This window comes from Haliaeetus leucocephalus, unplaced genomic scaffold, assembly GCF_000737465.1.
Source record: "Haliaeetus leucocephalus isolate CR32 unplaced genomic scaffold, Haliaeetus_leucocephalus-4.0 Scaffold526, whole genome shotgun sequence".
Classification (NCBI taxonomy): Eukaryota; Metazoa; Chordata; class Aves; order Accipitriformes; family Accipitridae; genus Haliaeetus; species Haliaeetus leucocephalus.
In genome coordinates, this window is record NW_010972962.1 from 2,728,164 (window position 1) to 2,754,251 (window position 26,088).

At 42.9% G+C, this 26,088-nt stretch overlaps 1 protein-coding gene across 2 annotated transcripts in view; it reads right to left on the reverse strand.

Annotated features, from left to right (window-relative positions):
- Nucleotides 1–10,561: 10,561 nt before the first annotated feature.
- The window catches only part of DIEXF (digestive organ expansion factor homolog (zebrafish)), a 15,831-nt gene continuing 304 nt past the window's right edge, over nucleotides 10,562–26,088 (reverse strand). The window contains exons 2-12 of one of the 2 annotated variants that reach the window (XM_010576442.1): nucleotides 24,750–24,789; nucleotides 23,300–23,543; nucleotides 22,310–22,516; nucleotides 20,093–20,181; nucleotides 18,310–18,720; nucleotides 17,028–17,247; nucleotides 14,776–14,978; nucleotides 13,337–13,519; nucleotides 12,563–12,675; nucleotides 11,900–12,145; nucleotides 10,562–11,085 (exon numbers count right to left, since the gene is read on the reverse strand). In XM_010576442.1, the coding sequence (XP_010574744.1) occupies nucleotides 10,839–11,085; nucleotides 11,900–12,145; nucleotides 12,563–12,675; nucleotides 13,337–13,519; nucleotides 14,776–14,978; nucleotides 17,028–17,247; nucleotides 18,310–18,720; nucleotides 20,093–20,181; nucleotides 22,310–22,516; nucleotides 23,300–23,543; nucleotides 24,750–24,789 (2,203 nt within the window). In that variant the 3' untranslated portion in view covers nucleotides 10,562–10,838. Of the gene's footprint in view, nucleotides 11,086–11,899; nucleotides 12,146–12,562; nucleotides 12,676–13,336; nucleotides 13,520–14,775; nucleotides 14,979–17,027; nucleotides 17,248–18,309; nucleotides 18,721–20,092; nucleotides 20,182–22,309; nucleotides 22,517–22,926; nucleotides 23,061–23,299; nucleotides 23,544–24,749; nucleotides 24,790–26,088 lie in introns of those variants that run through there. The other variant, XM_010576444.1, reaches the window with a different exon arrangement.

Here is a 26,088-nt window from a genome sequence, read left to right on the forward strand (position 1 = left end):
TGATCACAAAACAGAGATGAGCCATGTAACTCAGTCTGGCTGCAATTCTTGGTATATGAGAAAAATGACGGCATAGGGCTGGATGAACATAACAAAAGAATTTATTTTTAATGCAGAATTTATCTAGTATCTATTTGCTTAAGATTGTAGTTCATTTTGTTCTACTATATAGGATAATGGACCATAAAATTGGTTAAATTATTGTCCATTCAGCACAGTGAAGGAAGAACCCTGGTTCACTTGGTCAACAAAAAGCTGTTCTTCTGAAAATGTATCTTCTTTCCTAGAAACAGAGAACTCCAGCAATGTCAGGTGGTGTTCACTTGGGAAACATTGCTGAGGGAATTGTGGCAGGACGGTGGGTAGGTAAGCACTTTAAAGAGCAGCCTTTCCTGGGACTTCACACACCTGACTCAATTCAAAGCCCAAACCCAAGCTCTTCAGGTGCCCCTTGACAAACCACAGAGCAAGCCCAGCTCTGCCAGGCAGCGCCAAGCCAGGGCACCCCCACACCTTGGGCCCCGGGGGTCTGTCCATCCCTCCCCTGGGGCACCCATGGAGGAGAGCAAGCAGCAGGATGGGGCAGAGGTGGTAGAACCTGCTGGTGCCCTCAGGGCCCGAACCACTCTCCCATTTCAAAACACAAAGACACCCCCCCTCCCATTTCTCCCACCCCTTGGCACAGATGTGCAGCTTCTCTGTCTGTGGCAATGCACACAGCAGCGGTTTTGCTTCCATTTATGCCAAGAAGGCAGCAAAGTTCACACAAATGCCACCTCCCTGAGCGATCAGTTCCCATGCCTTCCTATCATCTCCATTAAAATGTTTCTCCTAATTTTGAACCTTAATTTCCCTTGTTTACCCTATCCACCATAAAGAGCAGATGTTCCTGGTCTCTGCAATAGGATTTTATGCATTTGAAGACCTAAGCATTTCACCTTTCAGTTGCCTCTTTTGTTTTCCAGTCTTCCCCAGACTAATTGGCCCACCCCTGCTCTGAATGCAGTGTCCCAGATTATACGGATACTCCAGGCCAAACAAAGTCTGATGTTTTTGAGTAGAAGGGATGGATTACTTCAAAAGTCCTAAAAGTTATACTCCTATAAAGGTAAACAACTCTGATATTTTATTTTTTTTATCAGTATCATCTTACTGTAGACTCCTGTTTAATCTGTGGTCCACAATACCACCTTATTGTGTTTTTGCAGATCTTTTTGTTAAGCAGCATATTTGATACCTTTTATCGGGCATTTGATTATCCCAGCCTAAGACCATGAACTTGTCCTAGTTGAATTTTTTTTTTCTTTCCCAGGCCATTTTTCCTATTTGTTGATAACATCTTGAATTCAAATCCTGCTCTTTAAAGACCTTGAAGCTTCTTATCATTTGCAAATGTAATAAGCATAGGCCTTTGTCCAGCAGTGGCTATTAACAAACCCATTAACAGAAGTGCGCCAGAACAGACTATAATAGAAACCTTGTAGTGTAATATATGCTGCCACTGCTGCCCTCCAGGGATGCTACCCATCCAGCTTGGCATCAAACCCCTCCCTCAGGCCTTTCAGTGTTTTCCTAGCTTTTCTAATGGGAATGTTGTGCCACACTGCCATAGCCTTGCAAATCAAGATAGAAAGCATCTATGGCTCCTTCTCTGGCCACTCTTTTCTGGAAGGAACTAAGTTTGGTGTGATGTAGTTTCTTTTTTTTTTTTTTTTTTAATCAGTCACTTCTCTTGCAGGTGCTTTTAAACTGTTTGGGGAATTTGTCCTAAAAGTTTTGAGCTGATGCATACTGCTTTATCATTCCCTAACTTTGCTCTACCTGCCCCCAGATATACCTCTTAAAGACAGGCGTTGTCTTAGCTTTTCTCAATCTGCTGGTATCTTGCCTGTCCACAAGAAGTTTTCAGAAATCCTGCATCACATCTCTGTGTATTCAGGGACGCAGTCCACCAGGCCTGGTCAATCTTAAAACATTCTGCTTAAGTCTTCTTTTAAGTCTTCCCTGTCTTAGGCTCACCTTATCCCTTTGCCTGTAGCGTTAGCTGCACTAGCCATCTGTTCCTTGTAACTCTCTTTCAGTGAGCACAAATGTAGAATAGGCATCAAACACCCAATTCCTCTGCATCATCTGTAGATAGCGCTTCTTCTCCATTGAGAGACAGGCCAAAACTTTCCCTGGTCTTCCTACTACCAAGGAGATAATTACTTTTTCTTGTAGAAGGTATCTTTTAATAATTGCAGAGGATGAAACATGACCTACAAGAGAACTCTTGAAAACCCTCCTGAAAGCTGCTTTCAAGGGAGACTATTTCTTGAAGCCCTCAGTTCAAGGAAGCAGCCTACAGAGATGAACAGAGCAAGGGAGAAGCGAATCAATCGTGTAAAACTCAGACCCTGTTGAGCACCTCCCTCTCACCAAAAGCATGCAAGAGGTGAGAGAAGAAGGTGCTGAGAGTAGCCATTTCCTTGCCCCCAAGACCCTGACCCTGCCAGAAAAGTCTCCAGGGCACATAGCATGAACCACAAGAAAATATGAAAGAAAGTTGGTTTTAAAGATAGTAGAAGGGGAAGAAAAAAACCTCCCCACTCCCCCTTTCTTGAACTTCCTTAATGACAGCGAGATGTTTCTTTCCCAGCAAAAGCTAACTGCTACTCTTGACACGCCTGATGTCAGCTGGAGGAACAGATGGCTCAATGGTTCATTTCAAACTGTTCGCTCAGCCAAACAGCACAAATTGCATTAATTGCCTCACAGTACGAGCAGACAACGGAGCACTTTGCGTGTCCTAGCCATGAATCACTGAGACTTCTCATCATTATTCGCATTTGACAGGTCATTTGGGAACTTATCTGCATGCTGGTAGAGGGTAGCACAGCACAAGAAAATGCCTGAGCTGAGCACTCTGCAGGTGACAGAAGATCCCCAAGAGCTGATTTGGCCTTTGACTTTTGCCTTGGCATTAAAATGGTTTCCTCAGCACAGAGCCACTTTCTGAAGTATAATTTCTTAACATGGGAACGTACGTAATAACACACCTACTGACTTACCCCAGGGAGCAGGAAGCACAAGACCTGATTACTGACCTTCTTCTCTATGTCCACACTGAGACCAGGAACACCCTAAATGCACTGGAGGCGTTTCTGTAGTCTACCCCTTGCTTTGCCCCTTCCTGTGGCAAGGGTAGCTTACACACCATTGGAGGTCTTGGTAGGCCACCTAAGAGAAAGCAGGTGTCCCAGAACCTCCCAGCCAGAGTACCTGGGGAAGGAAACCATGAGAAAAGACTCTCCATGCCAGCCTTCAGCAAGCCCCTGTATCCAAGAACTGAAAAAAACTGATGGAGCCAGAGTTTGAAACAAGTTACCCCAAATATCTAATTTTTTTGTTTGTTTCTATAAGCTGAGAGCCTTGTATATGTTTAATTTACCAGTACACATGCACATGAGCATCTGAAAAGTTTATGCAGAAGGTGAGTCCAGGCAAAGATCTCTCATTTAGGTTTGCTCTAAACCTTGCCTAATAAAGTGATTTATTAGATGCTCCCTATCCTGTTGAAAAGTCCTGACACCTTGCTCATCACTTGCAAATGGAAAGCGTTAGGGTTTTGCCCACTGAAGACATTACGTTTCTTTTGACCAAGGAAAAACATTTGGTAAATCACCACATAAGCCCAGAAGGATACAGCTTCTCTGTTACCTACTGAATATATTTTATTTCAACAACATTAGTAAAATACAATACCGGGAAAAGACTAACCTTAGTCTCCCACAGACTGTTGAGATTCCTGCTGCAAAACTTACTGGCAAGTCCTGTCACTCCTTCCTCCCCTCTGCTTTGGAGGGAGCAGAATCATTGTGGTTTTACCACCAAGGGCAAAATTTCTGTACCACGCCTATATGCATTGCCAAATTCTGCCTGAGTCCCTTCTGCAGGAGATGAAAAGAAAAAGCAATACATACAGAAAACCAGCCACCCCTGCTGTGCTGTAGCCCTCCCTAAATCACAAAGTGGCCTTAGATCTGATTATTGTAAATGGGTGACAGCTGACAAGTGGTTCATTTGCTCCACCCCTGCTTGGCAGAAGTTCTGCCTGCACCCTCCTTCACAGCTCCCTCTGTGCTAACCTCAGATCCCACATGTTCCTAGAGGAGAGAGGATCTTTGCTGTTTTCCTCTCTTAAGCACAAGTCAACAGAAGGGAAAGGATACCTCATTGTATCTGAATGAAGAAAAACCAGAACTATTTCAGGGCTCTGCTTATACAAAAGTTACTTTATACCATTAATCGCTTTGCGCCTCACAAAGTTTGGGGAAAAAAACCCAGATCTAAGTTTGTTCCACTCTCTCTATTCTGTACCTCTAAACGAGGTGCAGCAAAATTCCTGCTGCACCATAGTGTCAAGTCTTCTCGCACTAGGAAGCTTTGCTCTTGGTGCTCTGTGCCGTGCTGCTTTGGTCACGCCGTCTTGCTCACTCTTCGCTTATACTGATGGCTGTTTCTGCACTGCCAGAAACACCCCGTCCCCTGGCACTCACAGAGCTACTGTGGGACCTCTTCTGGTGTGGGACCTCCCCACACTGCGGGACCTCTTCCAGTAACTAACAGAGACTTTCCCTGGTATATTTTCCCCCTCAAAAGTAGCTTGTGTGGTACATTTAGGTGCTCAAGTTTTGAACACTATCATTCAGACTCCCTTCTTTGGAAACAGGACCTTACTGTGCTGCTGACATCTGCCTCAGTTCTCCTCATCCATGAGGACAAGGTGGCCTCTTTCATGCCTATAGGCTCCCCATCTCACCAAACATACCCGTGCCTGGATTTAAGGTGAGCTGTCCCACAAAGTTTGTAAGCACTCAGAGAGCCTCTGCCCTGCAACACAATCTCTGAATGATCTCTTCTTCCTTTGGACTCAAGCAAGCAGCCTCTGAAGTTACTGGAAAGCTTCCAGCTTGTAGCAGGAATTAATTCAGACACTAATTTATTCCTTAGGGGCTTCTTCCTAGTTTAGCTGCATTTATACCAGCATTTAACTGCATTCCACCCAACTCTGCTCACAATACCAATGTGGGAGAAGGGGAATAAGAACTGAAGTACAAAGCAGCCTGAAAGATCTGGAATGGCAGAAGGAAATGGTGTTCATTACCACTGGCTCTACCCCTGCTCTGGGAAAGGATAACAGGCAGCAGAGCAGCAGTAAGTCAAGCTACAGACCTGCAACCTCAGCTGTTGTTTTCTCAGTTAATTTAATCATGTCCTTTAATGTAACAAGGAAAGAGTGAGACCATGCTTAGGAGCAGATAATTTTAAGTCATAGTGCTGTGTTCAGTGATGCAAGAAACAGGAATTGTCAGAAAATCTGGCTTATTCTCCAGCTACTCAAGTTTTCCGTCAGCACTGGCTGTGCCAGAGGAACCCACAAGGTCTCTTTTAAAGAGAGCAACCCCCAATTGATCATCCACTGCTTGATGCTCCAATAGTCTTTTCTGGACAGGTCTACCATGTTGACCCCAGCCCCAAACAGCTGCAAGGCCAGGTATGGCTACCTCCTTGCAAATTCTTTCCCAGGCTAAAGGACTGTTAATGATGTGATTAAGCTAATGAATAGGGGGAAGTGCCCAGACCAACACACAGAATAATATTGGAGAGGGAAATTTAATAGTTCATGCTATAGAGGGTCAGTAGAGGCGATGGCACTGAAGTAACTTACAGCCTTCTGCTGTGATCCTTTCAGCCTCACCAAACGCTTCGTTTAGAAGTCCCCCATAAAGGAAATTCTCAAAGATCTTATAAAAGTCCAAATAAAATGTATTAACTGGTTCCCATTTATCCATTTTGTGTCTATGCTCATGACTTGGTACAAAACTGATACAGCTTTTCCTGCTTTGATTAAAAAAACCAAAAAAAACCAAAAAACAAAAAAAAATTATTAAAGCTAAATAGTCATTCTTTACTAACATATTAATTAAATGGCAATGAGGGCTTTTGAAACCTGATGCCCAGGGCAAGTAAATAACATGGAGCATGCTGCTTCTTACCCAGTAATAACAAGGTACTGGCAACAGTTTTTGAGTTGCAGCCCCTGCTACCAAATTTCGTTTTTGTAAGAGTGTAAAGGAAGGGCTAATAATAGACCCTACAGCATCCCGATAAACCTCTGTTTAAGCAATTCTGGCAACATTTCTTTAGATTTATGCCAGTATCAGTGGTAAGAGTTTGACCCAAGAAATGTAACGTCACGTGCAGCACATAAGACTTTAGTATGATTTTGCTATTTTGTCTGAAAAACTAAGGCCAAATTTCTGCTTTCAGTTGCAGCAACATAATTATGTTGTCAACTGCTCCAAGGTTACCATCCTATTTTTGTCCCATGTCCTGTTGTTTCTCTGTACCTTACCTTGATCTCTCTCATGTCCTTTACTGAAGATTCCTGCATCTCTCTTACATAATCAAATATTTATTTCTTAAGTACCACTTAATATTACAGCCACTTCAACATCTCCATTTCAGGTAACTAATTCACAGGACCAGCTCATACCTGTTAGCTTTTTATCCATCCAAGAGCTGGCGGTCTCAGCCCAACCCACAGTCCACCTGGTGAAACAAGCAACCCCCAAGCACAGCTGAAGCTAATGGTTAATTAAAACGTAACCAGCCCTGTGCTAATCTATTACCATTTACTGTCAAGCTCAGCACAGAGAATGAGATTTAAAGCCACAGGGACTGAACTATGTCTTAGATCTAGTGTGCTCGAAAGCATCCCGTTGACCAGAATGAGAGCTGGCTACAGTAATACACAAATATCATAAACCGTGTGCAGTGTTTTGCAGTGAGGCTGCTTCTGTCTTTGTGCCCTCATAGTCCTGGGCTGTTGCACGGCACAACTCTGCTAGCGTCGGTGCCCACCTGCATACCAGCAGCACCTTCACCTTCTCTATGGGATTAAGGGTCACCTGGCACCTCCAAGGAGGGGAAAAGATGAAGCCTCACCCCAGTGACCTGCCCCAGGGCACCTGCTTCCTTGCCAGTGCAGAACCTCTGGGAGCTCTCCGAACAGATCGATCTGGCGGGGAGAGGAGCCCTCCGCTGTGCAGGTCAGTCCCTGGGCAGGACAGCAGTGGGGCAGCCCAGCAGGCTCTGCGACGGGAGGGACTGCCGTCCTCCACTTGCTCTCACCCCCCTCTCTCCTTGCACAGACCCCTTGTACATCCACCATGTAGGCTTTTGTGGACAGGCTTTCTGAAACCGCCCCCACAAAGCAAACTCTTTCATCTGACACGCTTGGCTACCAAGTCCAAAAAAACCCCAAACCCTGGAGAGTAACTCCTGGGGCTGGGGCCACTGGAACATGACTAACATGGAGCTGAGAAATCCTGGCAGCCTGTGACAGCACAGCTGTAAAGTAATTGTCAATTCTGCTGTTGTTAACAAGAATGCTCCAGTTTCTCTCTCACGCGATCCATCCAGTGTCTCCCAAAGAATGCTGCAAAACTAACCTGCCTCCTTACAGGAGGCAGCTCCCCAGACCCAGAGACAGACTGTCCTTAAGTCACCTTTCCCTCCCTCCTCCACATTAATACAGTCAGCAGCAGAAGGCTGGCTCCTATCCTACAAACACATTTTCAGGGAAGGAAAAAAAAAACCAAAACCCCAAACAAAAAACCCCCACACAACAAAAAACTATTGCCTTTTTGTCATCTTTGAAAGGAGCAACAAAATGTAACAAACCTATTATCCTGATTAGGTCTTACTAGTGAAAAAAGGAGCCGTTACAACATGAGCTCATTAGCTGGAAGAACAATCTTCCTATAAACAGGTATGTCTTTCTCTTGGTCATCAATTACTAGGATTTCCTGAGAGACAGGAGATACTGAAGAGAAATTCTTGTTTAACATCTTAATCCCAGTTTATTTTTACCCTTGGGTTTGAATTCCCAAAAGCTAGCTGCTAATGCTTCAATACTACCTTACTTTAGCAGTCAGTGCCCAGAAAGCTGCCTGCCTGATGCTGGTCAGTCAACTCTCACACTGTGTTACGATGTCTTTCAAAAATAAGAACACAGGATTAGTTTTCAGTACTCCGAGATTCTCTTGAAACAGCAACAAAAAAAGATTCTTAAAAAACATCATCACCCCTTTAAAGGTATAGTACTGACACCAAAATGAACAGGGTTTTATTCCAAATTTGTTTCCTCAAGATGAGGAGTTACTCATGATTGGTGCATCCTTGTGGAAAAGTTGCAAAAAACCTTGCCATGCCAAGATTGCATGCTGTCAAGTAAAATAGGTAAAATGCTGTATTTACCAACATCTTTTCTTATTCCATTTGTCAGAATTTGAACTTTTTCCAAGTGTTGATAAAAAAAAAAAAAGACAAACCCCAGATGTACACATTTCCTTTCTAAAATTGACTAAGAGTGTCCACAAGAATGCATTAGGTTCAGCCAGCTCTCTGAAAGCTGCATTATTGTCAGGAAAATGCATAAGATGGGCTTTTAAGTAACTCATTTGGAGCCAGCAGTTGCCCCAGCAAGTGAAGCATTGCTATCTGTGAATGCACATCCAGGATGGGCCAAACTCTGACCTTGGCACTCACCATCTCCCAGTAACTCACTGACTTGGGAGCCGCTGTTGGACAAACCACTTTGCAAAGCCCTGCTGTGAAGTGCACCAGAGAATTGTTTAAAGATAGAAAGAGGGCAAAGGAGAAGTTTTAAACAAGACCAAATCCTCTCCTCAGTTCACCGCAATTCCGCTATCAAGTGCGCCAACACCCGAAGCGTGGGAATATCACAGCATGAGGGTAGGAGGAAGCACCTGGGCACAGAAACTCCTTCACACCAGTACAGAGACAGGCTCCCCATGTCATCAAACCTGTCTGATCCGCTAGTGTGACCTCCTAGGCAGGATTTCTAGCGTTGGCTTATGAGGCTCTGTATTAAAGCAAGTAAGATTTTGCCAAGGTGGAAAAATATCACGCATGAGCTCTCTAAAGGCAATTGCACATCAGCTTTGTGCCTGCATCTCAGAGCACTAGCTGAAGGCAGTGAAGAAGCATTTACACACTACTTTGGAAATCAGCGAGTTATAATTAGTAATCAACACTAAAAATGTAACACCAGTATATACATTTCAAATTTCAAAAGTATGCTTGTCTTAGGAGCAAACCCAGGTAGCCGATGTAAAAATTACGAGGGTCTTGGACTATGGTTTGGCCCTACTCCCATCAAGGCACTTTGCTATTAACTTCAGTGGGGGCAGAAAAACCCTTGCATAGTTAAGGCTCTGGCACAAAACTCTTGCTGCTTCTTTAAACAGTAGCTGCACTGCATCATGTTATCTCCCTAAGCAGCTATCCAACTTTAGCTTCCTCAGAGGTCAGCTATTCATCTCTGCTAAGTACATCCGGTGTAGAAAGAAAATTCCTTAATCCTATTTTGTGTGCTTGCTTTCATATGCACAGCCACAATTCTCTCACATTGAGCCTAGGCCATACAAGAAAAATCCTTGTTTGCCACGGCTGCCGTCTCTGCTGTACAGCAGACAGATGTTCACAAGAACCTTGCTGTGGCTGGCTCTTAATTCTTGTGTGCTACGGCAGAGGTATATAAAATTAACATAAATCATCACTTAAAATGCAAAGCAAGAAACTGCATGGATTTGCATGTCTACTAAATGATTTCAGGACTTCAATTACTACCCAAGTTCACATTCTCTGACAAATACAGAAATCAAGAATATGATAAAAAATTGGCTAAAGTTATGTGCCTCATCTACTCAAGGATTTTATTTCACTTTGGTATAGTTACTCAAGCCTCCCAGACAAGAACTCCGTCAAAGTTTGTCACACCATGGATGTATCCGTCTTGTATTTGGGCTCATGCAAGGCTCACCTGCCCCTCCACAGAACAGTCTTCCTGCAGTCCTAGCACATGCTTACAAAAACTGTTCTCTCTACTTTTAAATTAGGCTTAGCTTCCTGGAAGGAGAAGAAAAGAAGAGGCAGCACCATGACACTTCCACGCTGTCCATAAGCAACCATTAAGAGGAAAGAACAAACCAACCCACCCAACCCCACCCATGGTGCGAGATACGAGACCATGGGTATTTGCAACCGTACCGCATGGTACTCTGCAGTGCTGCTTTGGTGATCATGGGGCTAGGCAGGCCTGCCAAGGTCAACTGTTTTCCTTTGGAAAAACTTACCCCTGGTAAAACTGACCAGCCAGAGGGGCTGTTGTAAATAGGAGGCAAGAGATATTTAGGTCACTCAGGAAAAAATGCAAAACCATAGCTCCTAACCCAGCACATTCACAGACTCCAATTTTCACAACTGTCAAGTTGAAGCAAGTTTAACTCTCGTTCAACAATACACTTGTGTTGAAGAGCCTTCACCTGCACCTTCCTTACAAAGGCTTACAGAATTGTGACTGCATTAATACTTGGGCACATTTTTTCCCCTAGATTAAAGGAAAATGTTGCCTTTGATAAAAGAAGGTGAGTTTTCTACACCCGAAAATGAAGTGAAGCAATCCAATCAAAAGTTATTTATCACAGAATCGATCTTTACTGACTAGTGAGTTTTTCAATATACAAAAATAATAGTTCTGGATTGATTTTGTTTCTATGTAGAAGAAACCCCCAACCCCTGCTTTCTTGAATGACATCTTTCATTTCTTCTTGGACAAAGTACTGAAACACAAAATACTATATTAACAATTTCAACAGAATATTTAGTAAAAGGGAGTAAAAAGTTTAATACTTTTTTAAAAAGCAACACCAGAAAGTGCATTAGGAGTAAAATCCAGGTCCATCCAGTCATCTAGTCTGCAATATCACTTATTCATTTTCTCCTGTAACAAAGAGGTGCACATTTTTCTTGGACTGTATCATTTGAGCTGTGCGATCTATGCCAACCACTGCAGCCAATTTCTGAGCATCATACTTGGAGTATAGCACAGTACAGGTCCAAGTAGCATCCACTCCATTGTCTGTGGCCTTCATCATATTACAAATCTCACTGTAGAAGTGGGAGTAGGTTGGTAACTCATAGAAAATGAGGTTCCTAATGCCTTTTATCATATACCTGTAGCAGGAAAAAAAAACAAAACCCAAAAAAGTGACTTTGTTGCCCATTTTTACAAAATGTGCATGTTAAAACATCAATCTTATCTCAGTTCTTCCAACTTCCATTAAATTCAACGCACATTAGTTGTAGCTCAACTCTACCAACCCTGTGTCACAGACTGAAGGCTGAACACAGATGGGGAATTTAAGGGGGGGAATATCTAAGACTGCCAGGCAAAATGACTTCCTCTGAAGTACACACCACCACCAGTTTCTGCAGTATTCAGCCTCTTTGGCTTGGATTTTAAGAGAGTGAAGCTTGCTCAGACTGAGCCTCACGAAACTTTTCATATTTGCCAAAACACCTTCTGCTAATAGAAAAAACTGTTCCATTCGGAACTTCTGAACAGCTCCAGTCAGGACATAGCAGATTCTCCAGGTGGCCTCAGCTTGCTGTATTGCATTATGGAACCAATTACATACCCTTTCACAGAATTTTATGTAATTATTGTGGCACAAATGAACACAAATAAAAGCCATGATGAACCCCATTTTGCAGGCTATATCATCCTGTCCTGACATCAGTGGAGCTTGGCAGTGCTTCCATTCCTGAATAAAGCCCTGTGCATACCAGAGTATTAGAGTCTCTGCAAGGGACTGCTGACAACATGCAAAAATTTTAAAGTCAACTGAAAAGCTCTTACTGCAGTCAAAGAAGTCCTCAGAGAGATCCAACAGATTCAAAAAGCAATATAGCCCATCTATCATTAAGGTCAGACTCTACTTCCAAAACAGCACACATGAAACAAAGGAAAACTTGGTCCACAATTCACCTTTTGTAAAAGTGGAAGCGCTCAGTGAACAATAAAAACTGCTTCTCTCCCTTAAGAAAGAACCGTCTTGCTCTGCAGACGCCAGCCTTTTTAGTGTATTCACAAATGTGAGTAAAATTCAGCTCCTCTTTCTTGAAGTAATTTCGAAGACGCACATAGTCAAAATACGATGGAACATAAATGAGTGTGTGTGACATGATGGCATCGCGGTACTCCGGCAAAACTTTGTCGATGAAAAACTGAAACCTCAGTTAAGAAAACAAATAGGTTTTAACCAGAGTTAACATTTAGCTTTCCAATACTGATATGACCTCAAACAGGAGTATCATCAGACAACAGACTACAGAAGATTTTGGCTACATTTTTCCTTCTCTAACTTCATAGGATTTCTACATGTGTAGAAGATAAAAGGCAAAGGCTTTGTCAGTACTACACAGTTATGGTAGAGACTGGTATTCCTTTCCCAGACTTTATTCTTCAGTGCCTTTGGCAAGGAGAAGTTCACTATTCCCCTCCACCTGTGCAGAGCCCAGCCTGCATCTGAAGACTAACGAAGGCGTACTTCTGTGGTAAAATCACATTGCACTCTGCAAACAGTATGCTCAACTAAATCCGCAATTGCAGTCATTAAGGCATAGCAAAATAGTCTGGAACACAGAGTACCTGGTATCTATTACAGAAGTTACATTTTCAGCTTCTAGCCTCCGAAAAACATGAGGAAGCTGGACCACAACGTGGCTAATGGAGCCACTGAGCGGTACGTTGCGGACGGTCACCTGCAAGAAGAAAGTAGGACATTTAGGGAAGCAGCATTTCATAGGCAGCCACACTCCAGCCAGCTTTTGGCTTGTAACTCACATTTCCCAGCAGTGCACAAGGCTGTTTTTAAGAAAGCTCTAATACAAAACTACATTCATGTATACACATACCAGATCTGTTAAATATACATGACCACTGCTTATGCCCTGACTTACATATATTTGAGATCGACAGCTAAGGTTTTTACTTTTCCTGTTTCTTTCAAAGTAATAATAGTTAGTGCTTCTTATACAGTAGGAGAGGGAAAAAAAAAAAAGGAAGCAGGCAAACCCTCCATTTAACAACAAAATAAATAAAACAAGATAACTTGTGTGTTTAAAATTAAGAAAACACAAAATCTGATTTCTGACATGAAACAGCTACCCATAAAAGAAAAGGATCAAATAAGCATCGCTGCAAGAAGAGTAGTTCTTCATGCCTTTGGCACAGCATTAGAAATTGTCATGCAGCATCATGGAGATTCAGACTGAAATACTTGGGTAATGGAAATGACTGGCACACAGACAGTCTTTCTGTAACTGAGTTATGGAATTTTTCCATGTGTTGGGTTTTCTGTTCCTCTCCCCCTCCCTTATGCCAGTATTTAAAAGAAGGCTTTCAGCTCATCTGTGAACTCACCTGCCCCACGTAATTGAAGCAGTGTTTGTTGAAGACAGAGTTAATCTGGGGATCCTGAAGAGCGCTGAACAGCAGCGTCTGGCGGTAGTACTTGGACCAGTTACTGAGATTCAGCATTCGCACTCGGGAAAAGTCTACCCCATGGGAATCCAGAGGCAGCAGGTTAATGTGCTTCATCAGGTGCTACACAGAGAGATGGAAACACATCGCTACTGACCGACATCCTTGCACCCAGACTGCAAGAGCCTTAACTGCAGCGAGAAAGTGGGCAGGGACAAGCAAGACAGCACAGAATATAAAACAATAGTGATGTCCCAAGACATAATTGTCTGGAATTTATTGGCCACAGCAAGAGTAATTTACTTGATTTCCCACCACAGAACTGAAAGCTACCATCTCTTTAGTCTTCAGTAACAGTAACCTTTGCTTCCAATCTTCTCCCTTGGGGCAAGTATAATGGATTTGTTTGTATTAAAGTCAATGGTCCCAAGGTTTCTGAGCTAAAAGAAGCCCAAGTGCAGTTCCCATCATATTGAGGGAGAGTTTGGGTGCAAGTGAAGAAATTCACCTCATTTTGGCCTCACTGAATGATGCTTAGGACTGCCACCACCCCCACGGTATGGCAGGCAGTCACACCCAAGGGAAAAAACAGGAAACAGACTCCAGGCACTCACTCCTTGGATATCGTGTAGGCTGACATGCCTTTCCTGGGACTCCCCAGGAAATAATACACCTTCTGGGCTCATTCAAAATGTACAGTAACATCAAGCTGTCAGAATGCCTGGCCCAGGTACCTCAAAGGCGTTTCTATGTGGAAAAAAACCCAACCTTTCAATCTTGAAAACTTTTATTAACCAAAAGCCAAAAAGCATGGATACTACTGCATACTAGCCACAATCCAAGAGCTCTATTTTCATTATACGTACAGGAAAATCTTCATACTGTTTAACCTCAGACATGACTAATGCTTAGTATCTCTGCAGTCTACCTGTCCAGAGACAAGCACCAGCTCCTATTGCTTTCTGGAGGAACCCAAATTAGGTTGTACAGATTCCTCACATGGCTGCAATCTGACTGAGACACTGGGCAGTCAGACAGCTGGCATATTTTCTCCCAGATGTGATTAAAGGAATCATCATTATCTCATGCTGCAAGATAATTAAAACTGTCAAAAAAAAAAAGAATCTCTGATGAAATATGCCGCTAAAGCACCAAATACAAAGATTTACAGAGAACAGCTGCTGAACACTACCAAAATCTGTAGAAACAATATTCTTAGTATAAGGAAAATATCAGGGTGGAGGGAGGAAGAGGAACAAGCATACATGTCTGGAATCAAGTCAGTAAAAAATAGCAATGCTGCTCACTGCCAAAACTAAGTTCTGTCAGACTAACAAGACACAGTATGACACAAAAATGAATACATATGGAAAACGCACCAGAACATGTTCCCAGTTCTGCATCAGGTAAATATCTGCTTGATCAATTATGAGAATTTCTATCGATGATAGAAAATCAAAGTCTCTCTTCTTCTCCCCCTCTGCGCCAATAATAGTCCTCATACCCAGGGGAGAGGCAATGATGATATCCGATGAGTAAAATGGTGCATATAGCCTCATACTCTTTTGAAGAATCGCAACCCCTGTCCAACAACAACCAAGAGCATTTTCTTAGTTAACGTCAATTATCAACCATATTCTTCCAGCAGCCTCGGTAATAATAACTCCCTACATTTCCTCTCCCTTAACACATACTAACGATTATAGCTGGACGAATCCAATCTGTCTGAAACTCTTCTTTCCCTGAAAAGTGCTTACCCACCCCACCCCCATTTAACAAGCATTTGGCAGATTTTCATGAAGTTCGGCAAACTCTTTCAGTAGTACTTTTTTTCCAGATTTTTCATAGCTTGGACAACATTTTTTAACTGAAACACATTTTTTGTGATTTTCTGCTAAAAAGGGGGATAAGGGGGCTGAAGAACTTAAGAAAAAAAAATTAAAAGCAGAAATGATTAACTACTCCTTTCTCCCTAAATTCTAGACTTTAGTTACTATAGTACCTAATGGCAGAGACTGTTGCCTTAATCTGTCATGAAAAATTCAGTGTGGACCTCTTGACTATAAACTGCCTTTATTCACAGGGCCACAAGAATTGCTAATAAAATGCAAAAGGAAAAGGTTCTTCATGTTGCAATGACTGAAAGCATGACCAGTCTTGCACCTTCCCTGGCACTGCTTCTCACACCACATGTTGCGGTGTACATGCCGAACTAGCTTATGCATCGCCTCTCATGTTAAAGAACGGAAAAGGAAGGAATCAGAGGAGTTTGTTACCTGTCTCATAACTACATGGCAGCATTGCTAGGATCCAGTTTTCTGATCTTAAAAATCCAGGTAGTCAGAACCATATTCAAACCACCCACTACAGTCTGCCCAACAAAGGTGTCTCTTCAACTTCTCTCCGTCTCTGTGTGAAGCCAACTATCATGGGCACAGCTGAAGGCACTTGCAAGAATTTCACACAGACAGCAATAGGGACCCCTCCCGCTATCTATTTTAACCCAATCATAAAAATGGAGGAAAAAAAAAGGCACAATTGGTTGAATTTCCAGGAAGAAGATATCACTTGTCACAGCATATACACAGTTTAACAACATCAAGTCTTTTTTCTGTCTAAAGATGTGAAAGGGTGGTTTTAGTAAGGCATAACAAATATGCTTTAAATTAGATCTTTGTGCAGAAGTAACAGGGTGTGAGGCACAGTAAGAAAGAATAATTATTCTGCTTCTATGATTTGCTTCTGCAAGTAACAGCACTGAAAGTTTCTTCAAGCATTTCTCCACACCTCGTAAGCAGATCAAACAGACTGTGGTATGGGAAAGGACTGAAAGGAAAATTATTATGCTACTGAAAGTAAGATGCTCTTAGCCAGAGAGATATTCACTGGGGAAGGAAGAAAGACTGAGTGGGACCTGCTTGCATCTTCCACTGTATCATTAAATTTCTTGGGATGCCAATTTATCTTTCACGGGGCAGTAATTTCAAAAGCCTCTGATCTGTCAAGTTAAGTTAGAAAAACTGCCTACTCATGATGGCAGCTCCAGGAACCAAGCCACTAGCTAATTCTCTGCATACCAAGTTACTAAAACAGCATGAGATTACAATATTATGAAATAGTCTCAAATGTGCTGCTTGTCCAACAGTCCTACTTGCTGGCTACCTCTTTGCTTTCATGAAAACAATGGGCAGCACAGTAGAAAACTGCTTTGCTCAGTACTGACCTTTAATTTTGTTCCAACCATTACTGATTACAAGAGACATTGTGAATAGGCTGATTAAACCCAAAAGATATTTTTTTTTAATAATATGAAAGACTTTGCTGCATAACCATGGCTATCCTCTTTAAAATGAGGTGTGGGCAGTCCTGCTACAATAAAGCAATCATTGCATTTTAAGTGATTCTGAACTTGATGTGAAAATCCTTACTTTTGTATTTTCTCTTCAAGTTCTGGTAAGGCAAGAAAGACTTCCAGAAAAATCCAAGTTGCCAGTGCAAAACCAGCATGAATACCACAGAGCCTAGAGTCTCACCAGAACTTCCAGCCCTGATAGCTCCTAGACATTTAGGAAGAATTTGTTACTTCTCAGTTCTTTACAAGCTAAAAATCATCTGTTCAGTAGGTCGTTACCAATTCTGAAATGGTCGTCAATGTTGCCAGCAAAGACGGCTTCATAATCTTCAGGTCTTTTCAGGTTGGGGGGCTTCTCTTCTGGGTCGGAGCCAAACTCCCCTTTGAAACGCTTTTTATTACTTACATCTATTTTTCTTTTGTCATTCACTTCAAGAAGACTGATGAAAATATGCACAATTCGCAAAGCACATTCCCTGAAGGGCACTATCATCAGTACCTGCATAGATCAACAGTTACAACAGAGTAACCCATAAAATATGAACACTCAGTTAACTGTATGTTAAGTAATTTTTTTGACTTACATCTGCCCCCACGGGGCATCCCAACAATCAAAGCAAAACAATTCTGACATGCAGCAAGGAGGGAGGATGCAGTGGGACACAGTGTGCTCATGAACAGGTACAGGCCAGCAGCTCAGTTTGGTTCCCTATCTCACACCCAGGGTACCATTAGAGGGGAACTGAAAACTAAGCATGTTCTCCTGTTCTCCCTATCCCCCAAGCAAGCAAGAGCTCCCACAATACACAGGATCAATGGCTGGCTCCTGGAACAGCACTCTGAAATATAAACATCTAACTGGGGAGTCAACACAGAAACAAGAGGCATTTGCCAGACGTGCAGCAAACACTGAAACCCAACTTTGAAATCATTCAACGGGTAGTTGGCACCACCAGTGACAGGCTAGCCCTAGCTGAATCCAACTGGTTATCAACTAGAGGATGCTGTGAATCCAGGGAGTCTTAGTTTGAGGCCCGCTCCACCAACTATGACAGGTGGCCTTGACAATGAGACTGGGATTCCCTGACGTCTCCCAGGTACAGAGAGATTCTTCCATGCAGGCAAGTCCTTACAAGTGCCCAAGGACAAAAAACATTTCTGGGACATCCCACATTGGGTGACAGCCTGCACTACCTGCACTAATACTGAAGACTGATGTGGAGGCACCTTTCTGTACCAGTAGATTTAGAAATGGAAGCAGGAAAAGGCGACGTGTCAGTGTGTAGTGATAGGGAGACAAAGAAAAGAAACTCGTAGCTCAGCACAGAAACAGGCTGGCTAACAACCCTGCGCTCACTGCTTCTCGCAGTGTATTTGCCCTGGCCGTGGCAGATGACTTCCAGGCATGATAAAGGGGATGTGGAAACACACATGCCCAGGAACATGTCATGTGAGAGAGCAGCAACAGAAGTAGTTCTGGATAAACTACCAGAATGTTTATACAGCCTGGCTGGACAGCCAGGGTGGGGATGGGGGAATCACAGTAACAAAGCTCTCTTACCTTAGGTCTAGTGAGCCCCTGATCCCTGTAGTCGTCATTGTCAGTCCCTGGCTTTTGGTCTCTTCGTTTGGCATTGTTGCTGAGCACCTGGGCATTTGCCTTCAGAACATGGTTCAAGGCATGCAAGCAGTAAGCATGCCGGATTTCTTCTCCATTTGTTAAAGCATTTCTTTCCGGATAGAACAAGTCCCGGTATGTATTCATGATACAGAAGAGCTCTCTTTGTAACGGAGTAAAAGAGGGATCGCTTGGTTTGTTGACTGAGGACAGAAATTGTTTATTCACTTTTGGCCAAGTGGATTCTAAAGGCTTGTGAAGATAAAGCTGTTTCACATCAACTTCTTTGTCTACTTTCAAAGTTTTATGTTTCTCCAGAGTCGAAGAAAAAGTGAGTTGGCCCAACCTTGGCCACTGAAAAAAAAGACCAAAACCAAAGAGAAGTCAGATCTACCAAACTTAGTACACTTAAAAGCACATCACCACAGCTGGCAGTTTAATCAAGCTCATGAAATTTCAGAAATTATCTTTTCATAATACAAGTTGAAACCTTCTTTTCAATATGCAATTTCTTTTAGAATCTGCCAGGGTAAACAACAATAAACTTGAGCTCAGTAAATCTGGATGTATTTTGCAGTGATGTGTCCAAAACTGTCCTCATTTTACAGATGAGAAAACCGAGGAAGAAGGATGTCATTTCTGCCTAACCCATCCAGCAAATTAGTGGCACAAACCAGGGACAAGATGAGAACCCTGGAGTCCAACTACGCTTATAGATCAGCCGCACTAAGGTTATGTACTTTGTTTAAAAATGAAAACAAAAACCCATCAGGAACTAAAGCCAGAAGTTGTGAATCAGTTACTAAATGCAATCTTGTTGGGAGTCTGTCTAATTTCGACGGCAAAAGCTATCAGTGTAGTAGGGGAAAATTCTAAACATTAAGCCTTCTGCCATGCAAGTTGTCCCTACCTATCTCCATCAAGTAGCTACACCAAGTTAAGCAAAGATACATCAATGCATTGCTTCAGGTGGCACTGGTATTTTTGGCCACCATATTACAAAAAGGAAAAAAATAAAATAAAATTTAAAAAAATCACAGCTTTCTCTCTGACTGACTAACCATTGGATATCTTCCAATGAATGTCACTCAGCATATGGCTGACCAGAATGCTAGGCAACTCTCCAAAACAAAATCAGATGTAAAAAAGTTAGGAAGCAAAGGTTTGTCTAAAAATGAGTATTTTGAAAACCAATATTCTCTCTCAAGCAATGAGGTGGTTTTCTGGTACTGTAATTCACCTATTATTTCCAGTATTAACAATCGAAGTATTAAATTCCCCTTTACCAGCTTTTAAGTGTGTACAGAGATACAGCCATCTTGAAGCAAGAACGTGAAAGTGCATAACAAGTACTTTTAAGACGGTACATGGTCACCTCACAAGTTCAGCTGCAGAGCACATGCCTGGCATAGTGCTGTTACCACTCAGAAACCAGCCCTGTTTCTACCTGGTGTCAAGAGTACTAAACATGTGGGTCTGGGACAAACTCTAAAGCTATGTTTTTCACATGTGTCACCATATGCCCACATGAGAGCAAACTGTAGATTTCAACTCTTGCTCAGCGCTAAGTGACGAAAACACTTCAGCAACAACACAGTGACAAAATCCTGACAATTCCACTCCCAACAGCTAATAACAATTATGAATCTACTTCACTCGTATAAAAAAAGAATTATTTTAATCCAGGCATCTTCAGGATCTCTGGATGGCTACAGAACACTGTTACCTTGCTTTGACTTGAACTTTTAGGAAGCGTAGACATTTTTTCTACTTCTTTTTCTTCAAGTTCTTTATCCATGTGCTGTTTAAATGGATCTATTTATGACAACAACAACAAAAATATCCTGAGAACTATTGTAGCTAATACAAGAAGCAAGTTTCAGAAAGGATCTGCAAATGAGACAAACAGTTTCCATGCTGGCCAACACCACAGTTAAAACTAGTTATTTCAAAGCAGTCAGAGATGAGAGAAAGGACGTCAAATTCTCTCTACAAGAACAGAGAGAACAGATTTGACAGATTGCTTTCAAAAAAAAAAAAAAAAAAGAGAGAGAGAAAGAAGCACTTATGGAAGTACTAGAACTTTCAGTCACAAAACAAATGTTGGACAGGAAAGCAATATGTAGTAGAAAACATTGTGGCAATTTTCTGCCTTAAGCTCTGGCACATCGGTCCCTTGCAGGTAAAATAGGCTGTCAATAGTAAAGACCCAAGTGAACTTACTGCCCTTCTTAATTTATAAACAATTTTGCCCAGGGCTTTGCATCTTTGGCCATTGATATGAACACAGTTTGTGATAAAGCAGAGTAAGATTAGGTGGGTTTTGGGGAAGGGAGGCAAAAATTGCCTGAAGTGAACAAAAGTCTGATTTATTTAATCAGCATTCTTTTTGCAAAGAAAAGGAGAGGCAAGGAACCGTAAAATCATATTATATTCAAAGACACTGGCATGCACAAAGTCACATGCAAAGCTCCAAGCCCTGTATACCGCTTGCAGCACAGCAGCGCTCACTGCATAAAGAAAACTAATTAGAGACCACTAGTGCTTGCCAACAGATATCTAGTCACATACAAGTTATCCAGGCAAAAGTCAAGACACTCGCTAATCATGACACTGCTGAGAAAATCTTCCCAGCAATGCAAATGAATAGAATATCATTTAATTGTAATACAGGCTCTCTCTTTAGCTGAGTTTTACTGATTCCAGCATTTGTCAGATAAGGTAGAGGGAATAATGTGAAGCATTTTCGGGAATTCTAGTGACCTCAGGACCAGAGTAGAAATTCATCCCCCTTCCTGCTATCTTAGGAGACTTATTTTCTGTGATAGATTATAAAGCCACTTCCAAGCTACGGGAACCCACTGAAAAGCAGTGCATCATTTATAGGTTGAACAAAGCTGTTAGGATACTTAGCATGCAGTTGGAGAGCTACGGTTCTCATTAAAATGCAATGCCAACAGCCTAAGTAATATTCTCATGGTAACAAGAACGAGCTGTTTTTTCTATCACATGGCCCTTTGATGCTTCCACACATTTCATGTATCAGCTAGGCTGCCTCCCAGATCTAATGTCAGCTGCTGCTCCAAGATGACAAGCCAGCCTCACTATGGATGCTACAAATGTATTTCTCTCTCTCAAACTATGCCATCTGATATTAAAACCACAGAGCACGAAAAACGAATAGAAGCTCTGCAAGTGCCAATGTGTGGCATATCACTGAACGATCACATACCCGTGCACACAGTTATTTGTAGTACACATGGTGGGATGACTCCAACACTGGAGCTCAGATTGCATCCATCAGCGCACTGCAGCATTGAGATTCTGGGCTACACCCTTAAAAGATACCACACAGATGCTCCACTGATGCCTCACACCCTCCCGATCCTGGTGCAGTCAGGCTTCTCTGCATAACCTTCAAAATTCAGAGAGCCCTGAGCATTTGTCTAAATTACTGTGGCTGCCCCAAGCTTCCCAGAATCTCACCTCTAACTCCACTGAGTTGTGAAGGATGCCCTCACAGGTCAGCTTTGTGATTATCTCCTGTGCTGTCTGTGCCAAGAATATCTTCCATAGTCAAGCACAGGCTTGCAGGGCCCTTCACATTACACTAGCTTTTTAAACTACCCTTAAAGCAACAGAATAAGATAACACCCTCCACACACATTTCTAGTTCCTGATATTTCAAGCTTTATCAGTCATAACAGAAACTAGACACGAATCCCAGTCCACAGGGGCTACAGAAAACAAATGGTTCAGCTAGACATCTGCATTAGCATTAAGCGTCCCTTATGGACCCAGATCATATGTGGGCAATACAATGAATAACATAGTGGAAGAACTCAGAAGCTATACAGCATATCATTAGGGTGTTTGATAATTTACACATTTACAGGTACTCCTCTAGAGACAGATCACTAAACATAAACATACTGTGTTTTACCTTCTGAAAAAACTTGTGAAGAATTGCTGTCTCTCTTATCTGCATTGCAATCTCCACTCTCCTCTTCCATGAAATTGGTTTCCAAGCTAAATTCAGATTCGTGTTTCACATCAGTAAACTCCTCAATTACTCCATGACTTGGGTCACAAGAGGTATCTGCGCCATCAGCCTGCTCCTGCCCAAGCGTCTGCTCTGCTGTGTCTGTAGCTGTGACTTGTTAGAGAGAGAAATGGGTTATATTCTCCTGGAAAAGTTAGTGTTTATAGCTACCTCTTGCTAGTTAGGTTGTCCCTTTGAGTTACCAATTTTTTTTTCTCCCAATACTCTATCCAAAAAGATAGAAGTGGGCCTTGTATTCTACAGTAAAGACGACTTTTGGCTAGCATGCCAAATGTTATGCAATACACAACACAGGTTATTTCTTTAATTTTCTCTGGGGAAATACATTTGGGGAATATAAGTTTTAGTTTCCAAAGACCCCAAATAACTGAAAATAATAAAAAGTTGACTTCTCTCTCCCAGAATTTCTTTGCAGACTTCATGAATGAAGATGCCTTGTCATAAAGGAGGAGGTTTCCTTCCAATTTACATATTCTTTCCTCTGCTACAAGGCAAACCTTTCCCTCCTCTCGGTGGCAGCAGCCAAGCCAGATGCTGTGCGAGAGAACAGCTTGTGTCTCCCATGAGTGGGTGAGAACCCCTGGTATGCTGCTCCATGTGGATTTCCTCTGTGCTGCCGCACAAACAACATCTGAGGAAGAAGCAGTGGGCTGTCTGCCGGAAAATGAGCACAGCTTCCCTCTCCCCTGCTAAATCCTTCAGCAGCTGCTGCTCCCACCCACGCAGAGACAATGGAGCAACAGAGTCTCCAAGCCAGAAGAGCACCCAGCCAACAAGCCAGTCTACACCAGGATCCTGGCTAAAAACATACGTTATTCAAACTTTCTAACTGAAACAACATTTACCAAAGCATGGGAAAAGACAGGCTACCTTTTTCCTGCTCTGGTACATCATTCTTATCTTCTCCACCTCCATCTGCTTCTCCAGTCTCCTGGGCCCCTTCACTGTCCACTTCTGCCTCACTTTCCCCAGCTTCTTCTGATTCACTTTCATCTTCCTCACTCTCAGACTCAGGAGAGGTCTTCAGGGTAGCCAGGAGCTTATGATATACAGAGACCTGTTCCACTTCAGTTTCTGAATCACTTTCTGCACTCGATTTATCAGAATTCTCAGACTGGAAGGGAAAACGCAAGTGTAACAGCAACAACAGTAACACTCCACTAGGCAGCAGGCAAATACCCTCACCTCTAGTTCCAATGTTATGTTTTCCCTCTCCCATCCTACCCTTATGCAGATGCAATGGCATTTTTCAAAAATTGCCATTTTACACAAATAGTTATGCTGGATTCCTCCATGTGGATTTTGAAATCATCTTGGTAGACTTAGGCCAAAGTGCCTCACTATGCACTGATTTGACTTAGAGCGCCGCAAAATTTGGTTCTTTCAGTCTCAGGTGGGTGAGTACACTTGATGTCCACAGACAAGGCATTTAGTGAACTGGCACTGGATTTTCCTAAGAAAACCTGACACAGAGCAAAAGTTGCTGGGCACACAAGGGACAGAACACACTGAAAATGCTTCTGGCTCTCAAGAAGGTAAGTGAAATAGCCACCAGTTGACAACAGATCACTGGGGAGTCGGTCAGGTTTGGCTCTGCTGTAAAGCTCTAAGCTTCAAACAAACCAGACTCCGAGCCAGTTCTGTCTCAGGCTCGCACAAGCCAATGACAACCTGCCAGGTTATGGGCAAAATGATAGTGAAATCAGGAGTAAAAGCACAGCACCATTTACTCCTCTCTTAGTTCCTTTTGGCCCCAAAAGGAAAAAAATCAGTAAATACGATATTAATGCACAAAATTGCTAAAGGAAACAAATGAACCAGAATAATTATTTTTTCCACACTGAAACTTTGAAGTCTTTTATTAATCTGATGATAAAAGGAGGTTACCAAATCCCGACTGAAAGAGAAGTAAAGCATTGGCAATCTGAAGAAGAGGAATGAGCATTAATATATCCTTCATTCAACAGAGAACAAAACATCTCCTAACTCGTGCAACACTAAATTTATTAACATTATTAAAACAACTTAAAGCACGATTTACTTTTCACTGTAACTAAGTAATACGCAAAAAACCCCATGAACAGCTATGGTGTTGCCTGCTGCTTCTGCCCTCTCATAGTATTACAGTTTTGAGTTAGACACTGTAGAGAACAATTCAGAGCCACACAAAAATCTTGTTCATTTTTTTTTCTCTTAAACACAGGTTTTCTAAAGGGAACAACTTAATCAGCCTGAATAACTTGGTAACATGAAATGGTAAGTGTGTCACTTCACTGAACTACACAAAGATGAAAGTAAGGAAGAAATAAAAACATATTACCAGTTCACAGATTTGAGTTGCTTCTGGTCTTCCAGAAACCCTGAAAAGAAAGCACTGAAATATCTTACTCTGTCAATCTTGCTATACACAGGATGAAAGAGATCAGGGGGAGAAGGAATTGATGAGTTACACAAGTCTTAGAGAAGTTAAAAGAAAGCTTAAAGCCAACGCATCACACAATTTTCCCTAAGAAAACAGACTTGGCACTTACCCTGAGAGCTCACCCTCTCAGGTGATGCTACACTCTGTATGTGAAGCCTAAATGCTCAAGTGTTGTAACTGATCAAGAAGTGAAATGTTTTAAAGTAGAATCTGGCTTTAATCAGAAGACGAGCTGTTAAAAGGAACCTAAGAAAGCTAACGACAAGGGTAGTTTGTACAACAAAGTTAGCCAGAGCAAGAGCCTACCTCTAGCAGGAAATACTGATCTGTGAAGTGGGAAAAAGACAGATACTACAGGAGAAACAGCATTAATTAACCAGCGTTGGGACTGCAGTTCTGCAAACAAGACACTGTACAAGCTGGGCTTAAACTAACCTCAACTCTTTCAAAAAGATGCAGAGCCCTGAGCGGGACAGAGTGTCACTGCACAGGGGAGGCACCGGACACTGCTCCCCGGCAGGCCGGGACTCTGCCTTCCACCCCAAGCCACACACGCTGGGGAGGGGAGGGGGGTTCCAGGATACACACAAATAACAGACCTTAACGTTATCTGCCTGCTACTAAGGGCACATAACGTTAAAACTGAACAGGTGACCCGACGGCGTCTTCCTCGCAGGCTTCTAAGACTTTACAGCAGCACCAAACGACACAGCATCTGGACAAAGCTGCTCATTCCTCGCAAGTTTACGTGGGGGTCCAAAATACGGTGCCCTTTTTGACAGAGGGGCATCCCGCCGAGAAAGCCACGGTTCTTGCCACACGAGACCTTCTGCGCTGTATGTCCGCAGCCTTTGCCAGATCAGAAAGGGCCGCGGAGCAACAGGGGTAAAGCTGGAGCCTGGGGAAGCCAAGGGACCAGCCCGGTCTCCGAGCTGGACCCTAACTTGCTCCTCCGCTCTCCCGCTTTTCACGGCAGCCTCCGGGCTGCACAAGAAGACCTGGCGGCGTTTGTTGCAAGCAAATCTGAGCCCAGGCTCCCCGCCTTCCCGTCTTCTTTCGGCATTTCGAGCTCGGGAGCGGCAGCGCAAGGTGCCGATGCGGCTCTCCTCCTCCCCTCAGGAGCCCAGGGAAGGCATGAGCGGCAGCAGCCGCTGCCCAGGCCCGGCCCGGGCTGAGCGGGGCTACTCGGGCCCGGAGCCCCGGGGCAGCCGATCCCGCGCCGGGGGCCGCGGCCCCC